Genomic DNA, 27,443 nt, shown 5'->3' on the forward strand with positions numbered 1-27,443 from the left:
TTGCATCCACTTCCCTTCAAACCAAATCATTCTGCATACTAATTACTCTGGTTAAAAAAAAAACACTGCTTCAACTCCTCACGTTCTAACTATTGTTATGATAACATTATTACCTCCACCACTGAAGGTGAACAGAGGTTATGTTTTCAACCCTGTCTGTTTGTTTTTCTGTGAGCAGGATATCTCAGAAGGTTATGGTCGGATTCAGTAAAAAAAATAATTGGTGGACAGGTTGGGTGAGTGACGAGGACAAATTGGTTAGATTTTGGTGAAAATCTGGAACCAGATACGAGAATTTTAAAGTGATTCTTCACCATTGAGAGATGCGACCAAAAACGATATACCATCGGACCCCGCTATTCACGGGGGATACGTTCCTGGGAAATGCCGCGAATTGCAAAACCGCAAATGATGGGACATTGTTTCAATGGAAAAAGGGGGGATTGGTTCCTGAGTCACGATAATCCGCGAATAGAGAGGAACAAACCGTGAATGGCGAGGCAAAATTCGCGAATGGTGAGGCAAATCTCGAGAATGTCAATGATAATCCACCAAGGTTGATAAGTTCCGGAAATGGCGAGACAAAACCCACACATTTCAGCGATAATCCGGCAAATGGCGAGGCAAATCACACGAATGTCGACGATAAACCACGAAGGTCGATGAAAATCCCGCGAATGTATGCCGCGGCATTGTATCAATGGGGAAAAGCGGGATAGTTTATAGGTTCCCGGCGGTTCCTGTTTCATAGTGGAAATTTTTTAGTTTAAAATGTTTTCAACCCCAAATGCACATGATTATAGTTCCATTAGAAAATGATTACAAATTTTTAAAAAACGACAACACCATGTACCATTTCCAATTTATTGAAGGAATGCACTTACAGTTTATTATAAATAGCACTGCAAAGCGGGCATAACCCCTCAGCCCATGCATGGTGGAAAGCAATTTCAAGATGGCTGCCGTGGCGGCCATATTGAAAATCACAGCACGCCCATTTTCGAAATGAACCTTCCTCTACTCAACCCCAACACACACTGCAAACATGTATTTAATCGGACAAGCCGTTCTGCTTGAAATTGACGGAAACCAATTTCAAGATGGCTGCCGTGGTGGCCATATTGAAAATCGCAGCGCGCCCATGAACATTCCTCTACTCAACACAAACACACACTGCAAAAATGGATTTAATCGGACAAGCCGTTCTGCTCGAAATTGACGGAAACCAATTTCAAGATGGCTGCCGTGGCGGCCATATTGAAAATCGCAGCGCGCCCATTTTCGAAAGGAACCTTCCTCTACTCAACCCCAACACACACGGCAAAAATGGATTTAATCGGACAAGCCGTTCTCCTTTAAATTGACGGAAACCAAAAGTTGACGACGCCCATGATGACAATACCCCTAAGCCCAATTTGGGCTGAGGGGTGAAAAGTGCTTAACCAGCATAACCATACTGCACTGTGAAACAAAAAATCCCCAACACCATCATGTACCGTTTCAATTTTTACTTTACCAACACATGCAACTTTTCAAATGGTAATGATGATGATGGTGATAAATTAAAATCCCATGAATTCCTTGAACACTCAGGATGACTCAAATGATAGTCCTGCAATGTCTTGCACTGAGGGAGAGGCAGGAGAAGGAGCAGATGAGGGTGTTGGTAAGGACACTGAGAGGGTGGCAGGAGAGGATGCTGATGGTCTTGAGGTGGAGGGAGCAGGGTGAAAGAAATGGATAATGGAGAGCTGCCTGGCAGATTGCTGCAGGTTTCGATGCAGCTCTTTCGAGGAGAGAAACAAATCATCCAAGCCCCTCTTAAACTTGAGGTACCTCTACATGACTGGGTCAGCGTCTTCCAACCTGTCGACAATCACCAGTGTGTCCTGCAGCACCTCGCCCAGGAACTGGATTGTTAGAGGGGTCAATATATGGTTGAACCCCAAAAAAATTGATACAAAAGGTTTTTCAATGGATTCTGGTACCATTGGGCATGCTAAATAACATACTAAAAATCTAGTAACATCTTACATTCCGGAAAGGGGTTATTTTCAAGATGGCGTCCAAGATGGCCGCCGGGAGCTTAAAATGGCCATATCTCAATTATTATTCAACCTAGAAAGGTGGTTTTGGTGTCTAACCCTAGGTTTTAGGGCCCAAGGAATCCAATTGAATCAATAAAATTACCATCAGTTAATTATTTATTGACAAGTTCAAGATGGCATCCCAAGGTGACATCCTGATCCACTAAAATGGCTCTGTCGAATAGTAGTCAACCTAGAGAGATATTTTCAGTGTGTATACCTAGGTTTAAGGCACCCAGGAAATCATCAAAATTACTTAAATAAGCACAAAGTAATCAGGTAATCCAGTAAGCCAGGTTTACCAGCCCATTAGGCATTTGTTGTCTTATGCAGTTAGTCGCTATTCATCGTCATCCACCGACTCACCAGCTAATGAACCAAGTGTGTGTTTCAGATTGGAGATAAGAGTGTAATGTGTCTACACCACTGCCACCTGTGACTCCAGTCCACAGTATTCAGTGATCATTACAGACAAAGGTTTGTACAAAGCTTGAGAGGTTATGGCAAGGGACAGACTATTTTATATTGGGGAGGGGGAGGGGGGGAACTGAAAAATCTGACAAACAATTTATTTTCATCTCAAAAGGAATAAATATATTATTTGGTACATGTATGCAAAAACAAAATCCATATTTTTTAGACATTTCCAAAAGAAATGTACACTTGTAATGCTCCAGACAGTCTCTTGAAGGTCATTCATTGTAACTGCTCCACTGCATGCAAGACACTCCGCTGCTCTTGTAGATGATATGGACTACCATGTACTACTGCCTGTGGACCGTGCCAACTTGAAGAATGTGACAATCCACATAACAAGTTTCTTCCAGAGGAGTCGGACGATGACGATGAATAGCGACGAACTGAAAAAGACAACAAATGCCGAATGGGCTGGTAAACCTGGCTTACTGGATTACTTGATTACTTTGTGCTTATTTAAGTAATTTTGATGATTTCCTGGGTGCCTTAAACCTAGGTATACTCACTGAAAAAATCTCTCTAGGTTGACTACTATTCGACAGAGCCATTTTAGTGGATCAGGATGTCACCTTGGGATGCCATCTTGGACATGTCAATAAATAATTAACTTTTTTTTTTTTTTTTTTTGTATACTGAATCGAGGCTCGTGAAAGAGCTAACATTTATTTCACAAACAAAACAACCAGACAAACAAAATATACAAAAAGAGGGAGCGGAAGACAAGATGGGGAGAGAAGGGGAAGCACACAGCCACAACATTTGAGAGCAGGGAGAAGTGTGGGAGGGAGAGGGCTTGGGGGGAGGAGGCGTGGGAAGGGGGGGGGGGGGGAGTGGGAGAGGTATAAAACACAAGGGGACCGAAATTAGCGGGGGTAGAAAAGATCAAGGTTTTGGATGGGGGAGGATAAGAGATGGTGGTGAACAGCTGTTTTAAAGACCTGGAGGGTGGAGTGGGAATGAAGAGTGAGGGAGTTTGTTCCAGAGGTGGGAGAAAAGAGGAATGAAGGAGTGAAGGTGAGCAGAAAGTCTTGATTTTGGCAGTTTAACGATAAGAGGGTTGCAGGCAGATCTTGTGCAACCTGTCGGAATATTTGGGGGACAGAGCCCAGAGAGAGCTGGGGGGCAAGGCCAGAGAGGAGTCGGTAGAAGATGGAAAGACCACCAACCTGCCTGCGGTGAGTGAGTGAAAGGCCCTTGGAGTTAGCTTCATCGCGGGAGATTCCAATGATTCTGTACGCTTTCGTTTCAACAGCGTGAAGACGAGCTAGGTGTGGGGCAGGAGCACCAGACCAGAGGGGAGAGCAGTATTCCATAGAGCTGCGGATGAAAGCCTTGTATGTGGTGAGGAGCTCAGGTGTGCCAAGGAAGGACTTCGCACGACGGAGGATGCCCAGTCGGCGACTGGCTTTGGAGGCCAGATTTGAAATGTGGTTTTCCCAGGAAAGATCATGGCAAATAGTGAGACCCAAAAGCTTGAGTGACAAAAATTCTTCGAGAGGATTTTTCAGAAAGTGGATGGGAGGGTTGTCCAGTCGGTCTTTTCGGAGAGACATCGTAAGAGTGTGAGATTTATCAGGATTGAAAGACATGTTCCATTTGTTTTCCCAGTCTGTGATTTTGTCCAGGTCTGCAGAGAGTGAGGAGGCTGCAGACTGCCGATCTGAGGGATGAGGAATGGAGCGACAGAGTGGAGTCGTCAGCAAAGAGATAGAGAGGATTTTCAAGAGAGTCAGAGAGATCATTGATGAAGACCAGAAAAAGCACAGGGCCCAGAACACTACCTTGGGGAACTCCAGCCTGAACAGGAAGAGGAGATGAGAGAACCCCATTCAGGGCCACACGTTGACTACGACCAGAGAGGAAGTCCGCCAGCTATGCGTGGAGATTTCCATGGATACCAAAGGAGGAGAGTTTGGTGAGCAGAGCAGGGTGCCAGACCGTATCGAAGGCACGTGAAATGTCAAGGGAGACAGCTCTAATTTCCTGTTTGGCGTTGAGGACCTCCATCCATTGTTGAGAAAGCAGAAGCAGCATGTCCAGAGTCGAGTGACCAGGTCTGAAACCAAATTGATGATCAGAGATCAAGCCGTTGGAGAAGAGGAAAGATTTCATATCTGAAGCAATGATGGATTCCATGACTTTGCTGATAATTGGGAGAAGGCTGATTGGTGTGTAGTTGCTAGGATCTGTTTTTGCACCTTTTTTGTGCAAAGCGGTATTGTTGGCTGATTTCCAAGCAGATGGCAGATGACCTTGAGCAAAAGAGAGGGTGAAGAGAACAGAAAGAGGGAGTGAAAGAGCGGAAGAACATGATTTTAGGACCCGTGGGCTGATGCCATCAGGACCAGTTGCAGAATCAGAGTCGAGGGTTGACAGAAACTTTTCCACCTTGTCAGGAGGAAAGGACACAGAGTCCAGGAGCAGCTGGGTACGACTGGGTACGGTGGGTACAGAGAGGGATGGGTTTGGGACACAAGATTTAGAGGCAAACACAGAGTTGAGGCATTCAGCTTTTTCACGTGCAGAGTCAGCCGTTAAGCCGTTTGAGGTGAGGGAGGGGATGGAGGGGGAACAAACACCAGAAACAGATTTGAATTTGACCAGACGCCACCAGGATTTGGAAGAGGGAGACAGATAAGAGAGTTCGGTCTTGAGAACGGTGAGATATTGTTTCCTGGCTCTCCTGAGGGTGGACACACACTTGTTTCGGGCTTTGTGAAAGGAAATGAGATTTCCTTCCGTTGGATTTGCTTTCCAGGAGACGAAAGCAAGTTGTTTCAGGGCAACAGCCTCACCACAAGATTCCGTGTACCATGGACGGGGGGGAAGGGTATGACAACTGAAGACGAGATGGGATAAATCTGTGCATGAGAGAGAGCAATTTACTTTGAAATAATTCCCAGGATGAGTTGATGTCAGAGGCGGTAGAGATGGGAGACCAGTCCAGATGATTGATGGCTGCTTGAAGACCGTGCCAGTTGGCCTGAGTGAAATGCCAGACTCATCTGAGGCTGAGGAGGCTCTCTGAGAATGGTCAGAGAGATGTCCACTTTGACAAGCACATGATCAGATGAGCCGATTGGAGCAGAAGAAGAGCAGCAGACATTTTCAGGGAAGTTAGTCATAACCAAGTCCAGAAGAGAAGATGCTCCGTTGACTGAGATCCGGGTCGGGAAATTGACAGATTGTGTCAGTCCCAGTGAGTTGCAGAAGTCCTTTGCTGAAGAGCCATGGCTGGTGAGAGAGGTACCCACACCCAGCCAACTGGCAAGGTGACAATTGAAATCACCACATATGAGGAAGAGAGAGTTGGGATGGGTAGATAGAAGTTGGTCCATATTCTCAGACAGCGAGATGTAGATGGAGTCATCACTGTTTGGTGGACGGTACAACACACATATGAACAAAAGGTGGGAGCGAAGGGGAAGCCGTAGCCAAAGGTATTCCTGGGGGTGAGGTGGAGAGAGGGCAGTGGAGGGCGAGTGAGGAAGAGAGTTTTTTTATAAAGATAGCAACCCCACCTCCAGGACGAGGCTCAGGTCTATCATACCGGAGGAGGGAGTAACCTGGGAGAGATACCAAGGCATCAGAGACATCATGAATGAGGAAAGTTTCTGTTAAGCAGATCACATCTGGTTTGTCAGAAGCAACCTGTATGGAGAGATCAGTCAAGTTTGAGCGAAGGCCCCGGATGTTTTGAGGTCCATACCGTTAATGAAGAGGAATGGGGAGCATCGGGTACAGAACTTTGATGGTAATTTTATTAATTCAATTGGATTCCTTGGGCCCTAAAACTTAGGGTTAGACACCAAAACCACCTTTCTAGGTTTAATAATAATTGAGATATGGCCATTTTAATCTCCCGGCGGCCATCTTGGACGCCATCTTGAAAATGACCCCTTTCCGGAAATCAGATGTTACTAGATTTTTAGTATGTTATTTAGCATGCCCAATGGTACCAGAATCCATTGAAAAACCTTTTGTATCAATTTTTTGGGGGTTAGGTGAGTTCTTTTCGTATATTGACCCTACTATGTGAGGTTGGACCTCGGCACCTCTTCCTCATCACTGCCCGCCTCCTCTTCCTCAGAAACCGGTACAATGGCCTCCAACTCCTCCTCGGTGAGGTCTTTGCCATGCGAGACAATGAGATCCTCAAACTCCTCAGGCTGCATGTCACCAAAGCATTCCCCTCCCACTTGCCGTGCCAGCTTGACAATTTCATGCCTCTCCATGTTATCAGGAAAGCCAGTAAAGTTTTTGACTTCCTATGGCCACAGGTTATGCCAGCACGCATTGATGGTGTAGGCTCTCACCTCATCCAGCGACTCCATGATGGTGCTGATGCTATGGGCAATGTTGAATTCCTTCCAACACTGCCTGACGGTGAGCCCTCCAAGCTCCATGCAAATGCATCCATCTCCAAACTCCATCACCCAAACTCCATCCAAACACCATGCAACCCGATCGCATCCAAAATGCGGCGAAAGGTGCGACGGGTGAAATACGTTTTAAATGTTGAAATCACACCTTGGTCGAGTGGCTGGATGAGGGAGGTGGTGTTGGGCAGCAGGAAGGTCACCTCGACATTCGAGTGAGACACGTCCAGGTGTGCGGGGTGGCCAGGAGCATTGTCCATGAGCAAAAGAACCTTGAACACAGAGCTTTTTTTTTTCTTCCATGTACCTCTCCACCTGAACAACAGGCATTTTAAGGCCAATTTCCCTGCTCGAGCGGGGTTTAGCCTCTCAGGCCCCATGAAAATCTTCTCCATTTTGCACTATTTTGTACATCTCTCCTTGTTGACCCCCCACCCTTGCCCGCATTTCTTCTTCCACCACCTTTAGCCAAGTCTTTCTCGGTCTTCCACGTCCTCTACTTCCTCCTACATTCATTTCCATCACTCTTCTCAACCAGTCATTTTCATCCTTTCTCAACACATGACCAAACCATCTCAACCTGTTTCTCTTCACAGCATCCATCACAGGCTCTATTCCCATCATCTTTCGCAATTCATCATTTGTCTTCCTCTCTCTCAACGATACTCCACAAATCCACCGAACCATTTGCATTTCCACCCTTTCCAGCCTTTGTTGCTGCTCTACGTTCATTACCCATGTCTTGCTCCCATAAATCATAACACTTCTCACATATGCAGCATACACCTTTCCCTTCAGCTTCAACAACACTCCCCTCCTGGTCAGCACGCCACTCAGTTCCCGAAACGTCTTCCATGGTGTATGCTGCTACCATCTCACTCTAGCTACCATTGCCGAGTCTGATCCACCTTCTCCATTCAGCATGTCTCCTTGGTAGAACCCTGAACGCAAAGTTTTTTTTACGAACGCAAAGGTTACTCCTTGAACGCAAAGAAAGCAAAGGTTACTCCTTGAACGACGAAACAATTATGGAACCAGTCCAGTAAGATTGCTGCCATCACCCAGGCTTTCCTGGTGGACCTCCAAAACACGGGCAGAGTTTGCTTGTTCTTGCCCTTCGGAGCACGTGGGTTCAGGGAACGGTACAACATCATGGGTTTCAGCATGAGGTCCCCTTTTCCGTTTGCACAGAGGAGAAGAGATACACGGTCCTTGGCAGCCTTGAATCCCGATGCTGTCTCCTCGCGCTTCGAGATGAAAGTTCTCGTGGGCATCTTTTTCCAGAAGAGGCCAGTCTCGTCAGCGTTGAACACCTGCTCTGGGAGGTATCCCTTCTTTTCAATCAGCCTCGCAATTTGAGCAGGGAATGCTTTTGCCACCTCGTGGTCCATGGAGGCACACTCCCCTGTGAGCTTCACATTTTTGAGATAGGACCGCTCCTTGAAACGATGGAACCATCTCCTGCTTGCTGTGAATGAACTCACGCTGCTTGTACCATCATCGCACGGCACATCACTTGTGTTGGGTACCACCCACGCCAGACAGATGATTGTAAATACGTTTGACCTTTTCGCCAATGAGAGGTCCACTCGAAGGCATATTCTTCTGCGTGTTGTCCTCGATCCATATGCTGAGAGCTTCCTCCATCCTTTCTATGTGGACATCCCGGACATGGGTGACCACCTTCGTACTCGATACAGTGCTCACTGAAACACTCACGAATCGCCTTCTCGTTCTTCCGTATGTAGCGAATGGTGGATTTGACGCCATAATGCCTGTGCACAGAGGTCGCACTCTCTCCTCTCAAAAGCCGTTCGAGCAGCTACACTTTCTGGCTGACATTCATCACTTTCTTCTGCCTTTTGGTAGTCGACGCATGTCCGGAACTGGTCTTGCACTTGGGAGCCATGATTGAACGATGAGCAGAGCGAGAGTCAAATACGCAGGTCAAAGCAACAGGATGAGAAGAATGATTGAGACCCAAGACACAGTCTGTATATGGTAGGAATGCGGGCATTGTGGGCAGCCACAGGAGGGGTGAATACTCTGCACATTGTTTGTGGAGTACGTTATCGGATGATGCCATGTTGAATGTATCTGCTAATTTCAATAAAAGATTCAATGAAGCGTTTTCATTCTATAATTCGCAGGGTTGACTAGTTTAAGCAGCCGGTGGAACATCCCACGAAGCTCTCGATTATAATGCGGCTAAAAGTTGCGGCCGCGAAAGCCATGAAAACACGAAGCACACGGCAGGGAATAAAGAAACAGGTCAAGTTCACTGCTCGTAGATGTTTTTTGCATAAGTATGTCCAGCTGCTTTAAGCATGGTTTTTTTTTTTTTTTTTTTTTTTTTTTTGTATACAAGATCGAGGCTCGTGAAAGAGCGAACATTTATCACACAGAAAGACAAACCGACAAACCGACACATAACCGACAAACCGACACATAGAACAAATAACATCGGGAGCGGTAGACAAGATGGGGAGAGAGGGGGAAGGACACAAACACAACATTTTAGAGCAGGAACCGAGAGACATGGAGACATCGAGAGATCTGTGGGAGGGAGAGGGCTTTGGGGGGAGGCATGGGAAAGGGGGTGGGAGAGGCATAAAACATATGGACACTGCCAGGACTACCAGGAAAGAAGTTGGAATTACAAACAAGGTGGATCTGGGGTGAATTAGTGGGGGTAGAAAAGATCAAGGTTTTGGATGGGGGAAGATAAGAGATGGTGGTGAACAGCTGTTTTAAAGACCTGGAGGGAGGAGTGGGATTGAAGGGAGTGTGGGAGTTTGTTCCAGAGGCGGGAGAAAAGAGGAATGAAGGAGTGAAGGTGAGCAGAGAGCCGAGATTTCGGCAGTTTAACCATCAGAGGCTTGCTGGCAGATCTTGTGCGACCTGTAGGAATATTTGGGGGACAGAGCACAGAGAGAGCTGGGGGAGCAAGGCCGGAGAGGAGTCGGTAGAAGACGGAAAGACCACCAACCTGCCTGCGGTGAGTGAGTGAGAGGCCCTTGGAGTTAGCTTCATCACGGGAGATTCCAATGATTCTGAATGCTTTGCTTTCAACAGCGTGAAGACATGCTAGGTGTGAGGCAGGAGCACCAGCCCAGAGGGGAGAGCAGTATTCCATTGAGCTGCGGATGAAAGCCTTGTACGTGGTGAGGAGCTCAGGTGTGCCAAGGAAGGACTTCGCACGACGGAGGATGCCCAGTCGGCGACTGGCTTTGCAGGCCACCTTGGAAATGTGGTTTTCCCAAGAAAGATCATGGCAGATAGTGAGACCCAAAAGCTTCAGCGACAGAACTTCTTGGAGAGGATTGTTGAGAAAGTAGATGGGAGGGTTGTCCAGTCGATCTTTTCGGAGAGACATAGTAAGAGTGTGAGATTTGTCAGGATTGAAAGACATGTTCCACTTGTTTGACCAGTCTGTGATTTTGTCCAGGTCTTCAGAGAGTGAGGAGGCTGCAGACTGCCGATCTGAGGGAAGAGGAATGGAGCGGCAGAGAGTGGAGTCATCAGCAAAGAGATAGAGAGGATTTTCCAGAGAGTTGGAGAGATCATTGATAAAGACCAGAAAAAGCACAGGGCCCAGCACACTGCCTTGGGGAACTCCAGCCTGAACAGGAAGGGGAGATGAGAGAAATCCATTCAGGGCTACACGTTGACTACGACCAGAGAGGAAGTCCGCAAGCCATGCATGGAGATTTCCATGGATACCATAGGAGTAGAGTTTGGTGAGCAGAGCTGGGTGCCAGACCGTATCGAAGGCACGTGATATGTCGAGGGAGACAGCTCTGATTTCCTGTTTGGCATTGAGGACCTCCATCCATTGTTGAGACAGGAGAAGCAGCATGTCCAGAGTAGAGTGACCTGGTCTGAATCCAAATTGATGATCAGAGATCAAGCCATTGGAGAAGAGGAAAGATTTCCTATCCGAAGCAATGATGGATTCCATGACTTTGCTGATAATTGGGAGCAGGCTGATTGGTCTGTAGTTAAAAGGATCTGTTTTTGCACCTTTTTTGTGTAAAGCGGTAATGTTTGCTGATTTCCAGGATGCTGGCAGATGACCTTGAGCAAAAGATAGGGTGAAAAGAACAGAGAGAGGGTGAGATAGAGCGGCAGAGCAGGATTTTAGGACCCGTGGGCTGATGCCGTCTGGTCCAGTTGCAGAATCAGTCGAGGTTAGACAAAAACTCCTCCACCTTGTCAGGAGAGAAGGACACAGAGTCCAGGAGCAGTTGGGTTCGACTGGGAAAGGTGGGAACAGAGAGAGATGGGTTTGGGACTAAAGATTTTGAGGCAAACACAGAGTTGAGGCATTCGGCTTTGTCACGTGCGATGTCAACTGTGTGGCCATTTGAGGTAAGGGAGGGGATGGAGGGGGAACAAACACCAGAAACGGATTTGACCAGACGCCACCATGATTTGGAGGAAGGAGACAGGTTTGAGAGTTCGTTCTTGAGTGAGGAGAGATAGTGCTTCCTGGCACTCCTGAGGGTAGACACACACTTGTTCCGAGCTTGGTGGAAGGAACTGAGATTGCCTTCAGTTGGATTAGCCTTCCAAGAGGCAAAGGCAAGTTGTTTCAGGGCAACTGCCTCACCACAAGATTCGGTGTACCATGGACGGGAGGAAGGGTAAGACAACTGAAGACGAGATGGGATAAATCTGTGCATGAGAGAGATCAGTTTGCTTTGGAAGAATTCCCAGGAAGAATTGATGTCAGAGGCAGTGGAGATGGGAGACCAATCCAGACGATTGATGGCTGCTTGAAGCCCGTCCCAGTCGGCCTGAGTGAAATGCCAGACTCTTCGACGCTGAGGAGGCTCTCTGAGAATGGCCAGAGAGATGTCCACTTTGACAAGCACATGATCAGAAGAACCGATTGGAGCAGAAGAAGAGCAGCAGACATTAGCAGGGAAGTTTGTCATAACCAAATCTAGAAGAGAAGAAACTCCATTGGCTGAGATCCGGGTCGGGAAATTGACAGATTGTGTCAATCCCAGTGAGTCACAGAAGTCCTTTGCTGAGGTTCCATGACTGGTGAGAGAGGAACCCACACCCAACCAGGTGGCATGATGACAGTTGAAGTCACCACATATGAGGAAGAGAGAGTTGGGATGAGTGGATAGAAGTTGGTCCATGTTGTCAGAGAGTGAAATGTAAATTGAGTCATCACTGTTTGGGGGACGGTACAGAACACATATGAACAAAAGGTGGGAGCGGAGAGGAACCCGTAGCCAGAGGTACTCCTGGGGGTGAGGAGGAGAGAGGGCAGTGCAAGGAGAATGAGGAAGAGAGTTTTTGATAAAGATAGCCACCCCACCACCAGGACGAGGCGCAGGTCTATCACACCGGAAGAGGGAGTAACCAGGAAGAGATATTGAGGAATCAGAGACATCTTGAAGGAGGAAAGTCTCTGTTAAGCAGATCAAGTCTGGATTGTCAGAAGCAACCTGTATGGAGAGATCAGTCAGGTTTGAGCGAAGGCCCCGGATGTTTGAGGTCCATACCGTTAAAGAAGAGAGAGGGGGAGCATCGGGTACAGGACAGGGGAGGGGAGGAGTAGGGTAAGATGAAGGATGAGAGGGGGAGGTAGGGAGAGCAGTTGATAGTGTGTCAGAGATTACAGAAGAGTTCCAAAAAAGGGAAGGATGAGGAGGATGAAAGGTTTGGTGGTGAAGGGATGAGGCAGAGTGAGGGGTTGTTTGAGGGGGGGCATGGGACAGTAGAAGGTTGGGGGGGGGGTGGAGGCATGAGATAGAAGGGAGACGAGGTGGGGAGGAGGCAACTTTGAGGAGGGGGGAGGAGGGAGAATTTGAGAGGAATGGTATGGGGGGAGATTTGAATGGGAGGAGTTGGGGGGGAGTTTTGAAGGGGAGGAGTGAGGCGGGAGTTTAGGAGGGGAGGGGCAAGGGGGGAGTCTAGTAGTGGAGGGGCAAGGGGGGAGTTTAGGAGTGTAGGGGCAAGGGGGGGGATTTGGAGGGGAGGGGCAAGGGAGGAGTTTATGAGGGGAAGGGCAAGGGGGGAGTTCAGGAGTGGAGGGGCAAGGGGGGGGATTTGGAGGGGAGGGGCAAGGGGGGAGGTCAGGAGTGGAGGGGCAAGGGGGGAGTTTAAGAGTGGAGGGGAAAGGGGGTAGTTTAGGAGTGTAGGTGCAAGGGGGGGGATTTGGAGGGGAGGGGCAAGAGGGGAGTTTAGAAAGTGGATGATTAATGAAAGACGAACATTGATAACAAATTGGGTTTGTTGTGATTTTCAAGTTAGCAATCCGATTCAGAACGATGGAGGAGGGATGGAATGAATGTGAATTTAGACCATGTAGTGAGGGAGACGTATAAGATATTGAATTTCTTTTTTTTGACGTGGAATGAGTTGGAGAGGAAATTGAGAAAAGCCTTTTAAATAGGAAGAAAAACAGCGTGTTGTAATATACCACTGAATAAACCACTGAAGGGGAAAGGGTAAACATATTTAAAATAATATTTAAACAGAACCGTGAACAATCTTATATGCACAAAATACCAACGGGGGGAGGGCCGAGAGGGACCACCAGAGTTCCGTGAACAGGGCAAAAGGTGGATGGCAAGGAGATAATGGGGGCGGGGCGAAAAGCACCGCGATACACCTGGACAGAAAGTACAGGATGAGACAACGGCACACGTGGAGAAAGGAAAAATAAATGTGTTTTTTTTTTTTTTTTTTTGGGGGGGGGGGGGTGGTGGGGTGGGGTGGGGTGGGGATTTAAAACGTTAGACAGAGAGTATTACGTTCGGTGTAGAAGGGAAAAACTGAGAGCCAAGCAAAACATGATGTAGGGGACTTAAGTTAACAAACACCGACAGGGGTACAAGGCCGCACACGAGGCGCAGAACAGGATTAATTAATTACGAGTTACAGGAAATTCAAACCAAAACTAACTATAAACAAACAATAAAGCATGGACGATAAAGTAACGAGTTGAAATTTGACAAACACACGAATGAAAAAATAACCACTTTGGATGCCCGGAGAGAAACCAAGCCTCCAGGTCGGAAGCTTCAACAACTAGGCCGCGTGGCCGCGCGCGGCACGAGATACTCGACTATTTTTTACAGGTATGAAAGATTAACCCCGATAAAATTTCCGAGGGACACTTAAAAGGTACACACACGTAAGATAAACAGTTTAGACAAGAATACAAATGTGACAATGACTTAGCTTCGAGCGTGCGCGAAGATCGTGGAACAGCTTCGAAAATCCGTGACCGCCCCGATGAGTTTGGTTGGTGAAAGATTGGTATTATAAATGTGTCAAGCTCGCGGCTCGTGGAAAAACAATTTTTGCGCCCCTGAAAAACCGCGAATTCGCAGAACACGGCCGCGAATCGGGAAAAAAAATCCACGGGACACTTTTCGGCGAATAGAGAAACAAGTCGCATTTAATCAACCGTGAATACGCAGAACCCGCGGATAGCGGAACCACGAATAGCGACGACCGACTCTATAGCATGATACGATACAGTATTTCAAAATGTTGTGGATGTGTTATGACATAACTTGGTGGATGAGTTGGTTAGGTGACAAGAACAAGCTGATTAAAATTTGATTCGGTACGGGTGTAGATTCGGCCTATCAGTGGGGTACAAAACGTAATCTGTTCAGCCTGGTGGATGTTTGCGCTCTACCGAGTGTCATTCGAGTCGTTACTTCTGTGTTTCATGCATTGCACACACTAAATGCACGACAATGCATTATTGATGGCCATTCATAATTATCAATTGATGGTTGATCAGAGTAGTGATGGCTATTTTCAAAAGAGCGCGCACAGCTGTAAGGACGAAGGACGGGAACAGTGGTAAGTTTGAGGTGAAGGCGGGAGTGGATCAGGGGGTCGGTACTAAGTCCACTACTATTTGTAGCTGTGATGGAGGTGCTGGCTCGGAACGTAAAGGAGGGTTTACCGTGGGAGTTGTTGTATGCAGGTGATCTGGTGTTGATTGCAGAAAGTATGGATGGACTGAAGGAGAAGATGAACAAGTGGAAGGAATGTATGGAGACAAAGGGTCTGAAGGTGAATATCGGAAAAACGAAGGTGATGGCAAGTGGTAAAGCATGTGGTGAGGTGGAAAGAACTGGGAAGTGGCCGTGTGCTGTGTGCAGGAAGGGTGTTGGAGTGAACTCCATTCAATGTACAATGTGCGCTGAGTGGGTTCATCAAAAATGTAGTGTTTTGAGAGGGTCATTAACCAGTGTGGCAGCTACATTGAAGTGCAAGGTGTGCACAGAGGGAGCTGCAGATGGAGGAAATGTTGAGTTGGATCTTGGAGACGGCATGAAGCTGGAAGGTGTGAAAACATTTTGTTACCGAGGAGACATGCTGAATGGAGAAGGTGGATCAGACTCTGCAACGGCTGCTAGAGTGAGATGTGCATGGAAGTAGTTTCGGGAACTGAGTGGCGTGCTGACGAGGAGGGGAGTGTCGTGTCGTTGAAGCTGAAGGCAAAGGTGTATGCTGCATGTGTGAGAAGTGTTATGATTTATGGGAGCGAGACATGGGTAATGTACATAGAGCAGCAACGAAGGCTGGAAAGGGTGGAAATGTGAATGGTTCGGTGGATGTGTAGAGTATCGTTGAGAGAGAGGAAGACAAATGATGAATTGCGAAAGATGATGGGAATAGAGCCTGTGATTGATGCTGTGAAGAGAAACAGTTTGAGATGGTTTGGTCATGTGTTGAGGAAGGATGAAAGTGACTGGTTGAGAAGAGTGATGGAAATCTGCTCCTGCACTCTGTGTCCTTTCCTCCTGACAAGGTGGAAAAGTTTCTGTCACCCCTCGACTCTGATTCTGCAACTGGACCTGACGGCATCAGCTCACGGGTCCTAAAATCCTGTTCTTCCGCTCGTGCACTCCCTCTCTCTGTTCTCTTCACCCTCTCTTTTGCTCAAGGTCATCTGCCATCTGCTTGGAAATCAGCCAATATCACCGCTTTACACAAAAAAGGTGCAAAAACAGATCCTATCAACTACAGACCAATCAGCCTTCTCCCAATTATCAGCAAAGTCATGGAATCCATCATTGCTTCGGATATGAAATCTTTCCTCTTCTCCAATGGCTTGATTTCTGATCATCAATTTGGTTTCAGACCAGATCACTCTACTCTGGACATGCTGCTTCTGCTGTCTCAACAATGGATGGAGGTCCTCAATGCCAAACAGGAAATTAGAGCTGTCTACCTTAACATATCATGTGCCTTCGATACGGTCTGGCACCCCGCTCTGCTCACCAAACTCTCCTCCTTCGGTATCCATGAAAATCTCCACGCATGGCTGGCGGACTTCCTCTCTAGTCATAGTCAACGTGTGGCCCTGAATGGGTTTCTCTCATCTCATCTTCCTGTTCAGGCTGGAGTTCCCCAACGCAGTGTTCTGGGCCCTGTGCTTTTTCTGGTCTTCATCAATGATCTCTCCGACTCTCTTGAAAATCCTCTCTATCTCTGTGCTGATGACTGCACTCTCTGCCGCTCCATTCCTCATCCCTCAGATCGGCAGTCTGCAGCCTCCTCACTCTCTGCAGACCTGGACAAAATCACAGACTGGGCAAACAAGTGGAACATGTCTTTCAATCCTGACAAATCTCACACTCTTACGATGTCTCTCTGAAAAGACCGACTGGACAACCCTCCCATCCACTTTCTGAATAATCCTCTCCAAGAAGTTCTGTCACTCAAGATTTTGGGTCTCACTATCTGCCATGATCTTTCCTGGGAAAACCACATTTCAAATCTGCCCTCCAAAGCCAGTCGCCGACTGGGCATCCTCTGTCATGCGAAGTCCTTCCTTGGCACACCTGAGCTCCTCACCACATATAAGGCTTTCATCTGCAGCTCAATGGAATAGTGTTCCCCCCTCTGGGCTGGTGCTCCTGCCTCACACCTAGCTCATCTTCACGCTGTTGAAACCAAAGCGTTCAGAATCATTGGAATCTCCCACGATGAAGCTACCTCCGAGGGCCTTTCACTTGCTCACCGCAGGCAGGTTGGTGGTCTTTCTGTCTTCTACCGACTCCTCTCCGGCCTTGCTCCTCCAGCTCTCTCTGGGCTCTGTCCCCCAAATATTCCTACAGGTCGCACAAGATCTACCTGCAACCCTCTTATGGTTAAACTGCCAAAATCAAGACTCTCTGCTCACCTTAAATCCTTCATTCCTCTTTTCTCCCACCTCTGGAACAAACTCCCTCACTCTCTTCAATCCCACTCCTCCCTCCAGGTCTTTAAAACAGCTGTTCACAAACATCTCTTATCTTCCCCCATCCAAAACCTTGATCTTTTCTACCCCCGCTAATTTCACCCCAAATCCACGTTTTTGAAATACCAACTTCTTTCCTTGAAGTCCTTGGTGTCCTTGTGTTTTATACTTCTCCCCCCCCCCCTTCCCACGCTGCCTCCCCCCAAGCCCTCTCCCTCCCACACATTCCCGATGTGCTTGCTCTCAAATGTTGTATGTATGTGCTTCCCCTTCTCTCCCCATCTTGTCTACCGCTCCCCTTTTTATATACTTTTTTGTTTGTCTGTTTGATTTGTTTGTGTGATAAATGATAGCTCTTTCACGAGCCTCGATTCTGTATCCCAAAAAAAAAAAAAAAAATCAATGTAGAAGGAAGTAAAGGACGGGGAAGACCGAGAAAGACTTGGCTAAAGATGGTGGAAGAAGAAATGCGGGCAAGGCGGTTAACAAGGTGTGATGCAGAAAATAGGGCAAGATAGAGAAGATTGTCATGGGGACCGCAAGGCTAACCCCCGCTCTAGTAGGGAAAATGGCCTTAAAATGCCTGTTGTTGTTGTTGTATTCATAATTATCAACATTTTGACAAGTGTTTGTTATTTCTAGGATGTTTATTCTTGTCAGAGTAATGAAAGTGTTATTGATGGGGAATCTGACACCATCTTCGTTTTAATTCCTCTTATGATGATTTTTTATATGTGAACAAGTTCATGTGAAATAGTTTTGAAAAGTATTCTCAAATAATTAAATATTTTGATTTAATTTTCATTGAGTTGGCTATAGTTGAACAAGAAAGTGTTTCATTGAGAATAAATGACATGATCAGGGTGTTTGTATCTGTTTCAAAGTCGTGATGCAAAGTACAATGAGGGGGATGCTTTTAGATACCCTGCCAGATGGGGGGAAAAAACTGATTCGTTAATTGCTGTGATTTCACCATCTTATTCTCTCCTGTCCCACCACCTCTTCTCCACCTCCCACCACCCCCTGTACCAGAGCAGAAGATGTGAGATTCAAAAAATGTGAAGAATTACCTGAGGACACAATCGAGATTGTTGAAAGTGTAACTTTTGGTGAGAATGCACGAGATAAAATGAAAGACAAGAAAAAGAAGAAGAAACAATGTGAGGCGATTGTCAAGGCAGCATGTATACTGCTCAATTCACATGGAGGGGTAATCGTGGCAAAGATCCTCAACATGGAAGACGATCATTCTTGTGATGGCCATGGATTAGACATTGATATAAAGTTGATAAAACTCATCTCTGGCAGGACGTTGAAGGATTTTTTTGATTTTAAAGAAGATGGTTCGAGGATGCTGATCTTTGTGACAGCATGGAATTGTGGTATTGGTGACAACAGTTATCCACGTCTCTGCACTATCGATCTCGGTATGTTTGAACGAAATGAAACTGAGACAAAGCAAGTGGAAAACACCAATGTTGTTAATTTCTTGCAAAGGAAAAAAGCTCATCAGAACGAAGCTGCAGAAACCATGTTCAACAAAAAGTCCGTTACCTTTGATGAACATTTTGGTGGACTCGGTGAGAGCCAAACAGTTGAGTTCAAACAATATGGCCAGACGTTTGACAAAACAAGACACATGCTCCCTCGATATGTGTCGTCTTTTGCAAATTCAGGTGGAGGGTACATTTTCATCGGTGTCGATGACAAAGAAAAGAAGGTCGTTGGCTGTCTGGACAATGAAACTTCCAAGCTCATATGGATTAAGCCACATGTTGATGCGAAATGGGGTGATTTGGGGATTAGAATCAACTTCATTAATGTGGATCAGACGCCAGATAATCAAAATAGATATGTCATCGCCATTCATGTTCCTAACCGCAGTGGCAAGATCATTTTTGCCACATCTCCGATTTGCTACAAAATCAAAGATTGCAAGATTCATCAGATGGATGAGATTGAATGGTTGGAAATAATGAATACCGACAATCCAGGTTTGTACACTTTCCAGGGGAATTATGGGGAGGAATTGGTTCTATATTACCCATGATGCACAATTTGTCTGAACTATAAAATAAATATTTAATGCTTGCTTGCTTTTGTGTATTGCTTATTTGTGCAGGATGACAGTTTATAGCTGGGCCGAGATTCAAACCCAGGCTTGACAGCTTAGAGGCTGGTGTGTGTATCTCCAGGCCATCCTGCCAGCCCCATGTTATTATTACTGTTTTATTAACCTGCGCACGCGAAGTGAAAAGCAGGGTTAAGCAATTGGTTCACTTCTCCCTTCTGTGTCTGCAGGTCTGTTTATGATCAATAACCAACTTCATTTCAATTGCAAGTGATACTTAGAACACAAATTGGAAACAAACAAAATTGAAAATCATTCCAAACAGGAAACGTATTGTTTTACGGACGCCATAAAGGACACAAACAATAGGCACAAATAACTAATGTTGCGTATTCAATAAGGTGGTGTAAAAGACGCTGCATCAACAGCGAGAGATTCGGGAATTTGTTTTTCTACGACATTTAAAATGTTTTATTTTGATACAATTACACATGTTTTTGTTTTTCGTTTGCAGCCTGTAGCTGCTGGTTGCATGATTTTTCTGGAAGCGCGTTTGTGCCGCTGATGCAGTGCCCCAATTACCAGTGAGCCGTTACTCAATTTGCCGACCTTGGAAGGATGACAGGCTGAGTCAACCACCCTGGTGTTAATTCAATGACCAACCAGGATTCAAACTCAGGATCCTAGGATCCCAAGCCTGCATTCCAAACCGTTAAGCCAACACCAGGCTTATTACATACGTGAACATTGGAGAACACAAATCGCCTTTTTGACACTTTCAAAACCCTTCCGTTTAGCAGTACTTGGATAAAATGTGATGGCATTTTACATCATCACGACCAAGGCAGTGCTGGGTGATGTGTTCAATGAACGTTCTGGTTATTTCAAGCATTGATCATCATTTTATAGATCTGATACTCTCCAAAACTACAAGTCATTTGTGCTGTGCATGAGGTCTTGTGGCCTGAATGAGTAAATACATTGGCAAAGTTTTGTGATAAACATAAGAGAGTTGTAGTTTTAACTACAATAAAACAATGCTCTTCAGGTTTAAACAAAGTGGATGACAAGTAATCTTGAGGAGGTCACCAGGACCCTTGTTGGATTTCAAAAAGCAAAAATGGAATTTGATGTGTTTTCATCATCAATCCAACAGCTGTTTCATACCACAACAGTCGGCCTTGAGCTGAAATACTTTCAGCATAGTGAGCATGGCTGTGCTAACCATACAAGCAGATACAAAAAGACTTTCCTCAAGGTTATTCATGGGGAACAGAAGCACACCAGTCAAGTGCTACTCACTGCAGTTTTATACAAAACTGCTTTGGTTCAGCAAAGTTATTTAGTATTTGCCTGAAGAAAATTTTGAACACCTTCATTGTTGCTTTTCATTTTTCTTCCTTTGATCACCCCTTACACTTGGCTGAATGCAATTCTGGTTTTGTTTGAGTAACTACAACAGCAAGTTTTGCCAGTAGGACATTTTGTACCTCACTGTTTATTGAAATTGTCAAGAGTCGATCCCCAACTTCTAATAATTCATGATGACGATGGAAAATGCGAACTGGTAGTGGTTTGTGTGCAGCCTGTGGCTGCTGAGTCAACCTACTTGGTGTTAATTCAACGGCGACAGGGACTCAAACTCAGGACCCGAATATCTCAAGCCAGCCACCTTAACCGTTAAGGTAACACCAGGCTTAAATGAGGTGAATTGGATAGCTACCGGCCCACCTGCGGGATTTTATCACCAGCATTAAACCATGAGGGCTGGATGGACTCCCTCACTAGGAGGGAAGGGGAGCTCCTGTAGCAGTTCTTTCTCTTTAAGAGACTGGATAGCACCCGTTCATTCATCGAACGAATCGTAACCGGTGTGTCGTAACGGTTCATTGAATGTAACCGTTGTGGTTTCCCTCTAACCAATAGCCAGGGGATAGAGGGGCGGGGCAGAGCGTCTCGAGAGGTTTTGTGCACGGCTTGACGTGAAGGACACTCTAGCATTGGTTTTTACTGTTTTGCTTACTTGGAGTGTCAATAAAATTTATCATACACTCAAACTGCAAGTGTCCTCGTTAAAGAGGTTTTATACTGAGTTGTAGAATGAGCTTTGAGTAGAAATGTATTATTGTTGATATTCAAATTGGCATGATGTAAACAGAAATTCTTGTTTTCCTGCAGGCAACAGAGTTTCTAGAAATAAAGCCATTGCTGAATCAAGTTTGAAATCCATCACAACTCCAACATCTCTGGATGAGAAAGAAATAAGAGGCTTTTTTAAGCGTAAGTTATTTCATAACAATACTAGAACAGCACTCAGTCGATACATCACTCAATGGTGAAGAATCAATTCAAATATTCAATGAGCTGGATCCGGATCTTCACCAAAATGGAATCGATTAGTCCTTGTCACACACACAACCTTTCCAACAAGTTTCGTTCTTTCAGTTTTTCCCAGTCTTTTCACCCCACACGTCCTTGTTTAAAATCTCAACTCAAAAAAAATAAAAAAAATATTTTCCTTCTTTATTCTTATTCGTTGTTCTGATTCGTTTATTCGTTGTTCTTATTCGTTCGTTCGCTCTTCGATCACGTGTTTCACCTACATTTCCCCAGATAGTTTTCACTTAAATTTTAAAATGTTTAAACTTTCCCCTGAAGTACTGTATTCTGTCGTATATGATAACACCTTTTTCTTCTTCTTTAAAAGGGTGTTTTCGACTTGCTCACCAAATCTATTCATTCCAAAAAAAAATTCCATCTCTTGCAGTTCCTCTTTCCTACATTCCCGAAACTCACCTGCACTCCATCCCCCCTCCAGCGTCCTCAAACGTATTGTTACTGATCGCGGTTTAGATGTTATGATGGGCCGAGCGGATGGTCCAACCGCGACCGTTACAGGATCCCCGACTCACCCGATTCACCCAGAACTTTGGCCGTATCGCACCGCAGCTGCCCAATCTGGGAAAAGACTAAAACGACGAAATGCAAAGAGGAAAAGGAATAAAACGAGAAGACGGACAGAAGAGTAATTGGATTTATTGTACACACACAAGCAAAAAGGAGCAATCAAGTTTATTTACAACACATAAGACGCAGGTGACACAGTGCAAATACTAGCTTATACAGACTTAGTTAACCCAGGGACAGAACAAACAAAACAAACTCACGTACACAAGAAGGGTGGAAAGGCAGGAGGTGGATGGCTGGAGGGAGAGGAAGGTCCAAGGGGGTCCTGCAGCACGATCGGCGCGTTTAGCAGCCGCCGTTCCTTCACGGCCTTGCTCAAAACCGCCGTTCAGGCCCCAAGCTGCTGTTGTGGCTGCTGTGGACGTCGCGTGCTTTCCCAGGACTTGTCCGACTCGTCTGGTCCAACCCCTCAACTCTTTCTTGGTCCACTCACTCTTTACCACCGACTCCTCACCGCAACCAACGCAACCACTGACCACCACCACCGACTCCTCACCGCAACCAACGCAACCAACTGACCACCGACTCCACTGACTGACTCTGACCGACCCTCACGCCACTTGCGCGCGCGCCTTTATAGCGCCTCTAGCGATCAAGCCGCCGGCCTTCAGGACACGCCCATCGGTGTGCTCACCTCGGCCCTGGTTGGTCATGCGACCCTCTGGCTCCGCCCTTGATGACGACGGGCGGGCACTTGTTCAATGGTGGTTTTGGAGGGGAGGTAATTGGCAATCGAGGCTCGGCAATGACGAACGGGGATGTGAAAGGAAATGGAGATTTTGGGGATGGGAATGAAAGGGGATCTATTCTCTTTCACTGGTGCAATGGAGTACTTCAATTAATGGGAGACACAGCCTTACTCTAAAACACAGAATAAGATATAACTATCAAACAGGGGTATTCTATTATTTGGCTGACGTGTATGCTTGTGGACTAATTATGGGATGCCCTTTCACCTTTACACAGCTCCGGAGGCAGGGGGCGCAGAATAACCAATAATAATAATTTACACAATCAAAAAAATATACAGTCCTCATATCCGCAACACTGCACCCTCCTCCTCTTAGGCACGGCCCGGGCCTACAACTTTTATTTAGTGTGACACGTAGGTGTAGTTCCCTCTACTTTTAACCTGACCCTGAGTGCGACAGTTTTAAAACATAAATAAATGTGTCCCGCTGCTCCATTGCACCCTGCCTAACAGACTTACGTCCACAGTTAACCGAATTGCGGAATGGTCTTCAAACTATACACTGACGGTGGGAAGCATTATTTACAATGACGCTATTTTTATTTACAAAACTAACCCAGGACATGTGATTGTTCTTTCTGGGGGGGAGACAGTCTGCTCTGCATCGACGCACCATGAAAGCACCCAAAAACGCACCAATACAAGCACCCTCAAGCACCAATCGGTGCAGTCACCATAGTTCATCAGTGTTCAACAATAAAAAAAAATAACCAAACAACCCCTAACCCTGCAGGTGATCTCTTGCTCTTCGGCTCCCTCGGCTGGTTATTATTATTTGGTCTTCCAGATGTTGTCATTCTTTCATTTTCTTACTGGCGGCCTATTTTCAATAAAGTGTGCCCAATGTGTCCTTTTTATTTTCTTTATTTATGGCCCACAGGGCCGACTACGTGTGGTTCACCTGTGGGGCATCGGTGCCCTGTGGCCTAGGTCCGCCAGCAAGATTTCGGGCCCTCATGGCCGGTTCCAGCAGAGGGGCCATGCCCCAACCCATGGGGTTCATAAGTGGTGCTCGGCCACAGGCATGTGGTCCATAATGTGGTACATCGATGCAGACAGCTGGTTCTGGGAATTTCGGGCGCACAATGGCCGACCCACGCACGCTCCCCTCGGCGCCCAATGGCGCACAGGTCATGTGGGAGACAAAAGGGGAAAGACAATTGAGCGAGGGGTAAGGTCACAAGGGTACACATCAATAAGGCAATGCAAGGCGAAATGCGTACGGAGGGCGAAGTGAGAAAGCTCGTCCCTACCGTACGTCACCCCCCTGTCACCTACACTACCCTTGCCCTTACCCAATATTTACAAAATCTACCCATTTACAAATTCGTCACTACGGTCACGTCTTCCCCATATTTCCTCTATACCAAATTCGTCTCCACAATCCCTCTACTTCAAAATTTGCCATCACCAAATTCGTCATCAATCCTCATAAGGAGGAAGAAATGGAACATCAAAGCACAATGTCACACCCACGTCATGATGCGTCTCACAATCCAAACATTTGCACAGTAAAAAAATAATCAAAACATGGCATGGTGTGGAGTTCCTGTCACCTCAGGTGAGTGGATGCAGATGGTGTGAGGAGACTTCAATCCTAACTATCCTCTAAATGACCTTAACACACTTTACACTACCTGGGGTCTTTCCCTGCCAATCCATTGGCCACTTACACTATGGGTTCTAAAAACCAATTCCCATTGACCAAACTGTGGTGCTTCTCAATTTGGGGTCTCACTCCCCCCGATTCATCTCCCGGTGCCCTCGCACAATTTCTGGGCTGCGACGTGTAGCTCTCCCAGCAGGTCTACCCACCTGCACACCTCCACCACTGCAGTTGCCACCCGAGCTTACCTAGCTCCTCACCCTAACCTAACTAACTGGGGAAAGCCCCTCCTGGCTCTGTCACCCCTTGGTGCCCTCTGGCACTGGGCTACCCGGGTCCGTCCTCCGGATCCTCGGGCCCCATTCACAACAACTACCGGCTCCCAGAGCCCACCTGCGGCCTCACCTGGCCGACATCCTCACAGTGGTGGAGTGCCCAAACCAACTACACACACTAACAGGCTACACGCCCAGCCATTTCCACAACACTGCACCCATCCAAAGACCATTCTTTCACCCGCACCACAGATGCCAATATCCAACCACAATTTACCTGTACCCTCTACCTAACACTTACACTACCCGCCCCGGGTATCCGTGATGGGGGTCCACTCTTCCCCCATTCACACCTTCGCACCATCCACTCCACTCCACAATTTCCACCATACTCACTCCACGACCATCCATTCCAATACCCCATATATTCCACACTCCATGTATTCCACACAACCGTTTTCCATACCTGTTGTTGCACACCTGTGCACTCACACCTGGTGCCATCTGCACCCTCCTCCTCTTCCTGGACCATTTGGTCAACACAACACGCAATCACCACTACTCCCTCATACACTGCTCCACACACCTGTTCAGTTGCACACCTGTGCAATCACACCTGTTCAATCACACCTGTTTAATCCTCAAACACACGGCATCACCTCATCTAACTACTCCCCTCTGAAACTTGCGCTTCCCAGTCGTCCCTTTAAACTATTGCGCTCCCACGTCATTATCATCCACACTAAACTACCTGCGTCCCCACTACAGGTATCCTTGTCACTAACTAACCTTAACGTTACCTAATGTCATCTTCGCTAGATCCCTACACACAATATCCTAACCCACCCGGGCTAGTTTTCACTGCCATCACCCCATAATCTATCGCGCATTTGCCCCACCCGTGAGGGATGACAGAGTTGCCATCCCACCACATCGGGGAGGTCCTACTATCAATTTTGCTCGTCCAAATTCCAACCAATTCAAAAATTTTCCATTTACTGCCAATTCTACCCACTATTATAAATTTCGTATCAAATCACTACCATCATCATCACAGTCCGCTATATCCTAGCCTCGGTGCGTCATGACATCATTAAACTCGGTTCGTAAAGCCGAGCAATGAATTCGGGTGGTTTGGTCACCTGCAGGTTGAATCCGTCCGGCTTTCGGTTCAAGGGAGGTGGTTTGGTTGGACCGAGGCTCCACGCACCATCTCGGCGCGGCACCTTGCGGTCCCGGGCCCGATGGCTCAATCTCCCTCGGTCGGAACCCCGTCCCCGCGAGGGGGCACCGTTCCGCTTCCTCCCACTCGCCCTTGAACCGTACCGGTCGCCTCGCCCGCCAAGGCCCGGACTCGACCGTGCGGGGCGGGGCCAAGCCCGAATCGGCAACGACGCTTCGAAGAGAAGCGACGCAGCATCGACCCGCGCCGGGCCTCGCACCCAACAAAGCACCCCGCGCCCCGAGCGCTCGCATCGGCTATCCGTCGCCCTAACCGCTAACCCGGTTACCGTCGATGCTTCACTTGCATGCTCACACGCATACGCTACCCCTTTCACCCTCACAAAACCCGGCGTTCCAACGCCGTCCGTACATTCCACCAACGCTCTCTCTGTTACACACCACACCTCTCGCGCACACTTTTTCCTCCCACGCGTGCCATTTCCACTCACACGGGACCCTTCACCAACGCCCGGATGCTTCCTCGATCCCAAGCGCGCGACAATTCTTTTGTCGCTAAACATCCTCCTGCAAAATCTACCCGCACAATATACAGCACGACTCACCTGGGGGATCCTTTTCTCCACGCGCACCTGCAAACTTCCATTCGGGTTAAGCACAGCATCGTGATGTGAGCAGGGACTTTGCACATTTTCCATTTCTCCCTGCAATTCCCGGGCTACCTCCGTCATCTCTTCAATTTTAATTCCCAGCACTGCTTTTTCTTTATTCTCCTCGACGACCGCTGGCTTTAATAAAACACCCTCCTCTACCTCAGCGGTCGCCGGCTTTTCCAAACCCCGGGTCGCGATTTCTACCCCTGTCATTGTACCCGTGCTTTTCTCAACTTCGTTCAACCGGCGCTTCTCGACCCGCGTTACTTCCTCGTGCACCCCTGGGACCCTTTCGCCCAACTTGCGGTCTCTGTCCCTCTGCTCCCTTGCCTCTCTATCGGCCCTCATTCTGTTCGTTGTTGCTTCAATTTGGTTTCCCAACCTGTTTTCCATCCCTTTGAAATTATCGTCTGTTTTTACCATAAAGGCCATCATCTGTTTCATAAACAGGTCCAAATTCATTGGCATCTCTGGCTCGGCTGCCGCGACCACGGGCGCGGCTAAATTTGGCGCCACAATAACCATGTGCGCGAGGGCGCCATTATGTGCGCCTGATACCCCCTCAACCACATTGCCAATGTTCTCCTCCTCTCCTTCCTCCACATACATTTCCCCGAGGTCCTGGGTCGAATCTACCCCGTCTATCTCTCCCACCGGCATCCCGTCGCCTTGACCAGCCATGGCGCGATTTCATGGCGCAATTGGATTCAAAATTCGGGTTTTGTAAAACAAAAGCAAATTTCACCGTTAATAATTTCGAG

General features: G+C 47.1%; 1 protein-coding gene across 9 annotated transcripts in view; it reads left to right on the forward strand.

The window, feature by feature from the left end:
- The window catches only part of LOC137413015 (schlafen family member 13), a 77,089-nt gene that overhangs the window by 24,672 nt on the left and 24,974 nt on the right, over positions 1–27,443 (forward strand). For 3 of the 9 annotated variants that reach the window (XM_078775710.1, XM_078775712.1, XM_078775711.1), the window contains exons 3-4: positions 18,204–19,171; positions 21,427–21,528. In XM_078775710.1, coding sequence (XP_078631836.1) covers positions 18,204–19,171; positions 21,427–21,528 — 1,070 coding nt within the window. The remainder of the gene's footprint in view (positions 1–18,203; positions 19,172–21,426; positions 21,529–27,443) is intronic. The other 6 variants (XM_078775718.1, XM_078775717.1, XM_078775714.1 and 3 more) reach the window with 4 other exon arrangements.

Source organism: Myxine glutinosa, chromosome 4, assembly GCF_964187855.1.
Source record: "Myxine glutinosa chromosome 4, kmMyxGlut1.1, whole genome shotgun sequence".
Taxonomy (NCBI): domain Eukaryota; kingdom Metazoa; phylum Chordata; class Myxini; order Myxiniformes; family Myxinidae; genus Myxine; species Myxine glutinosa.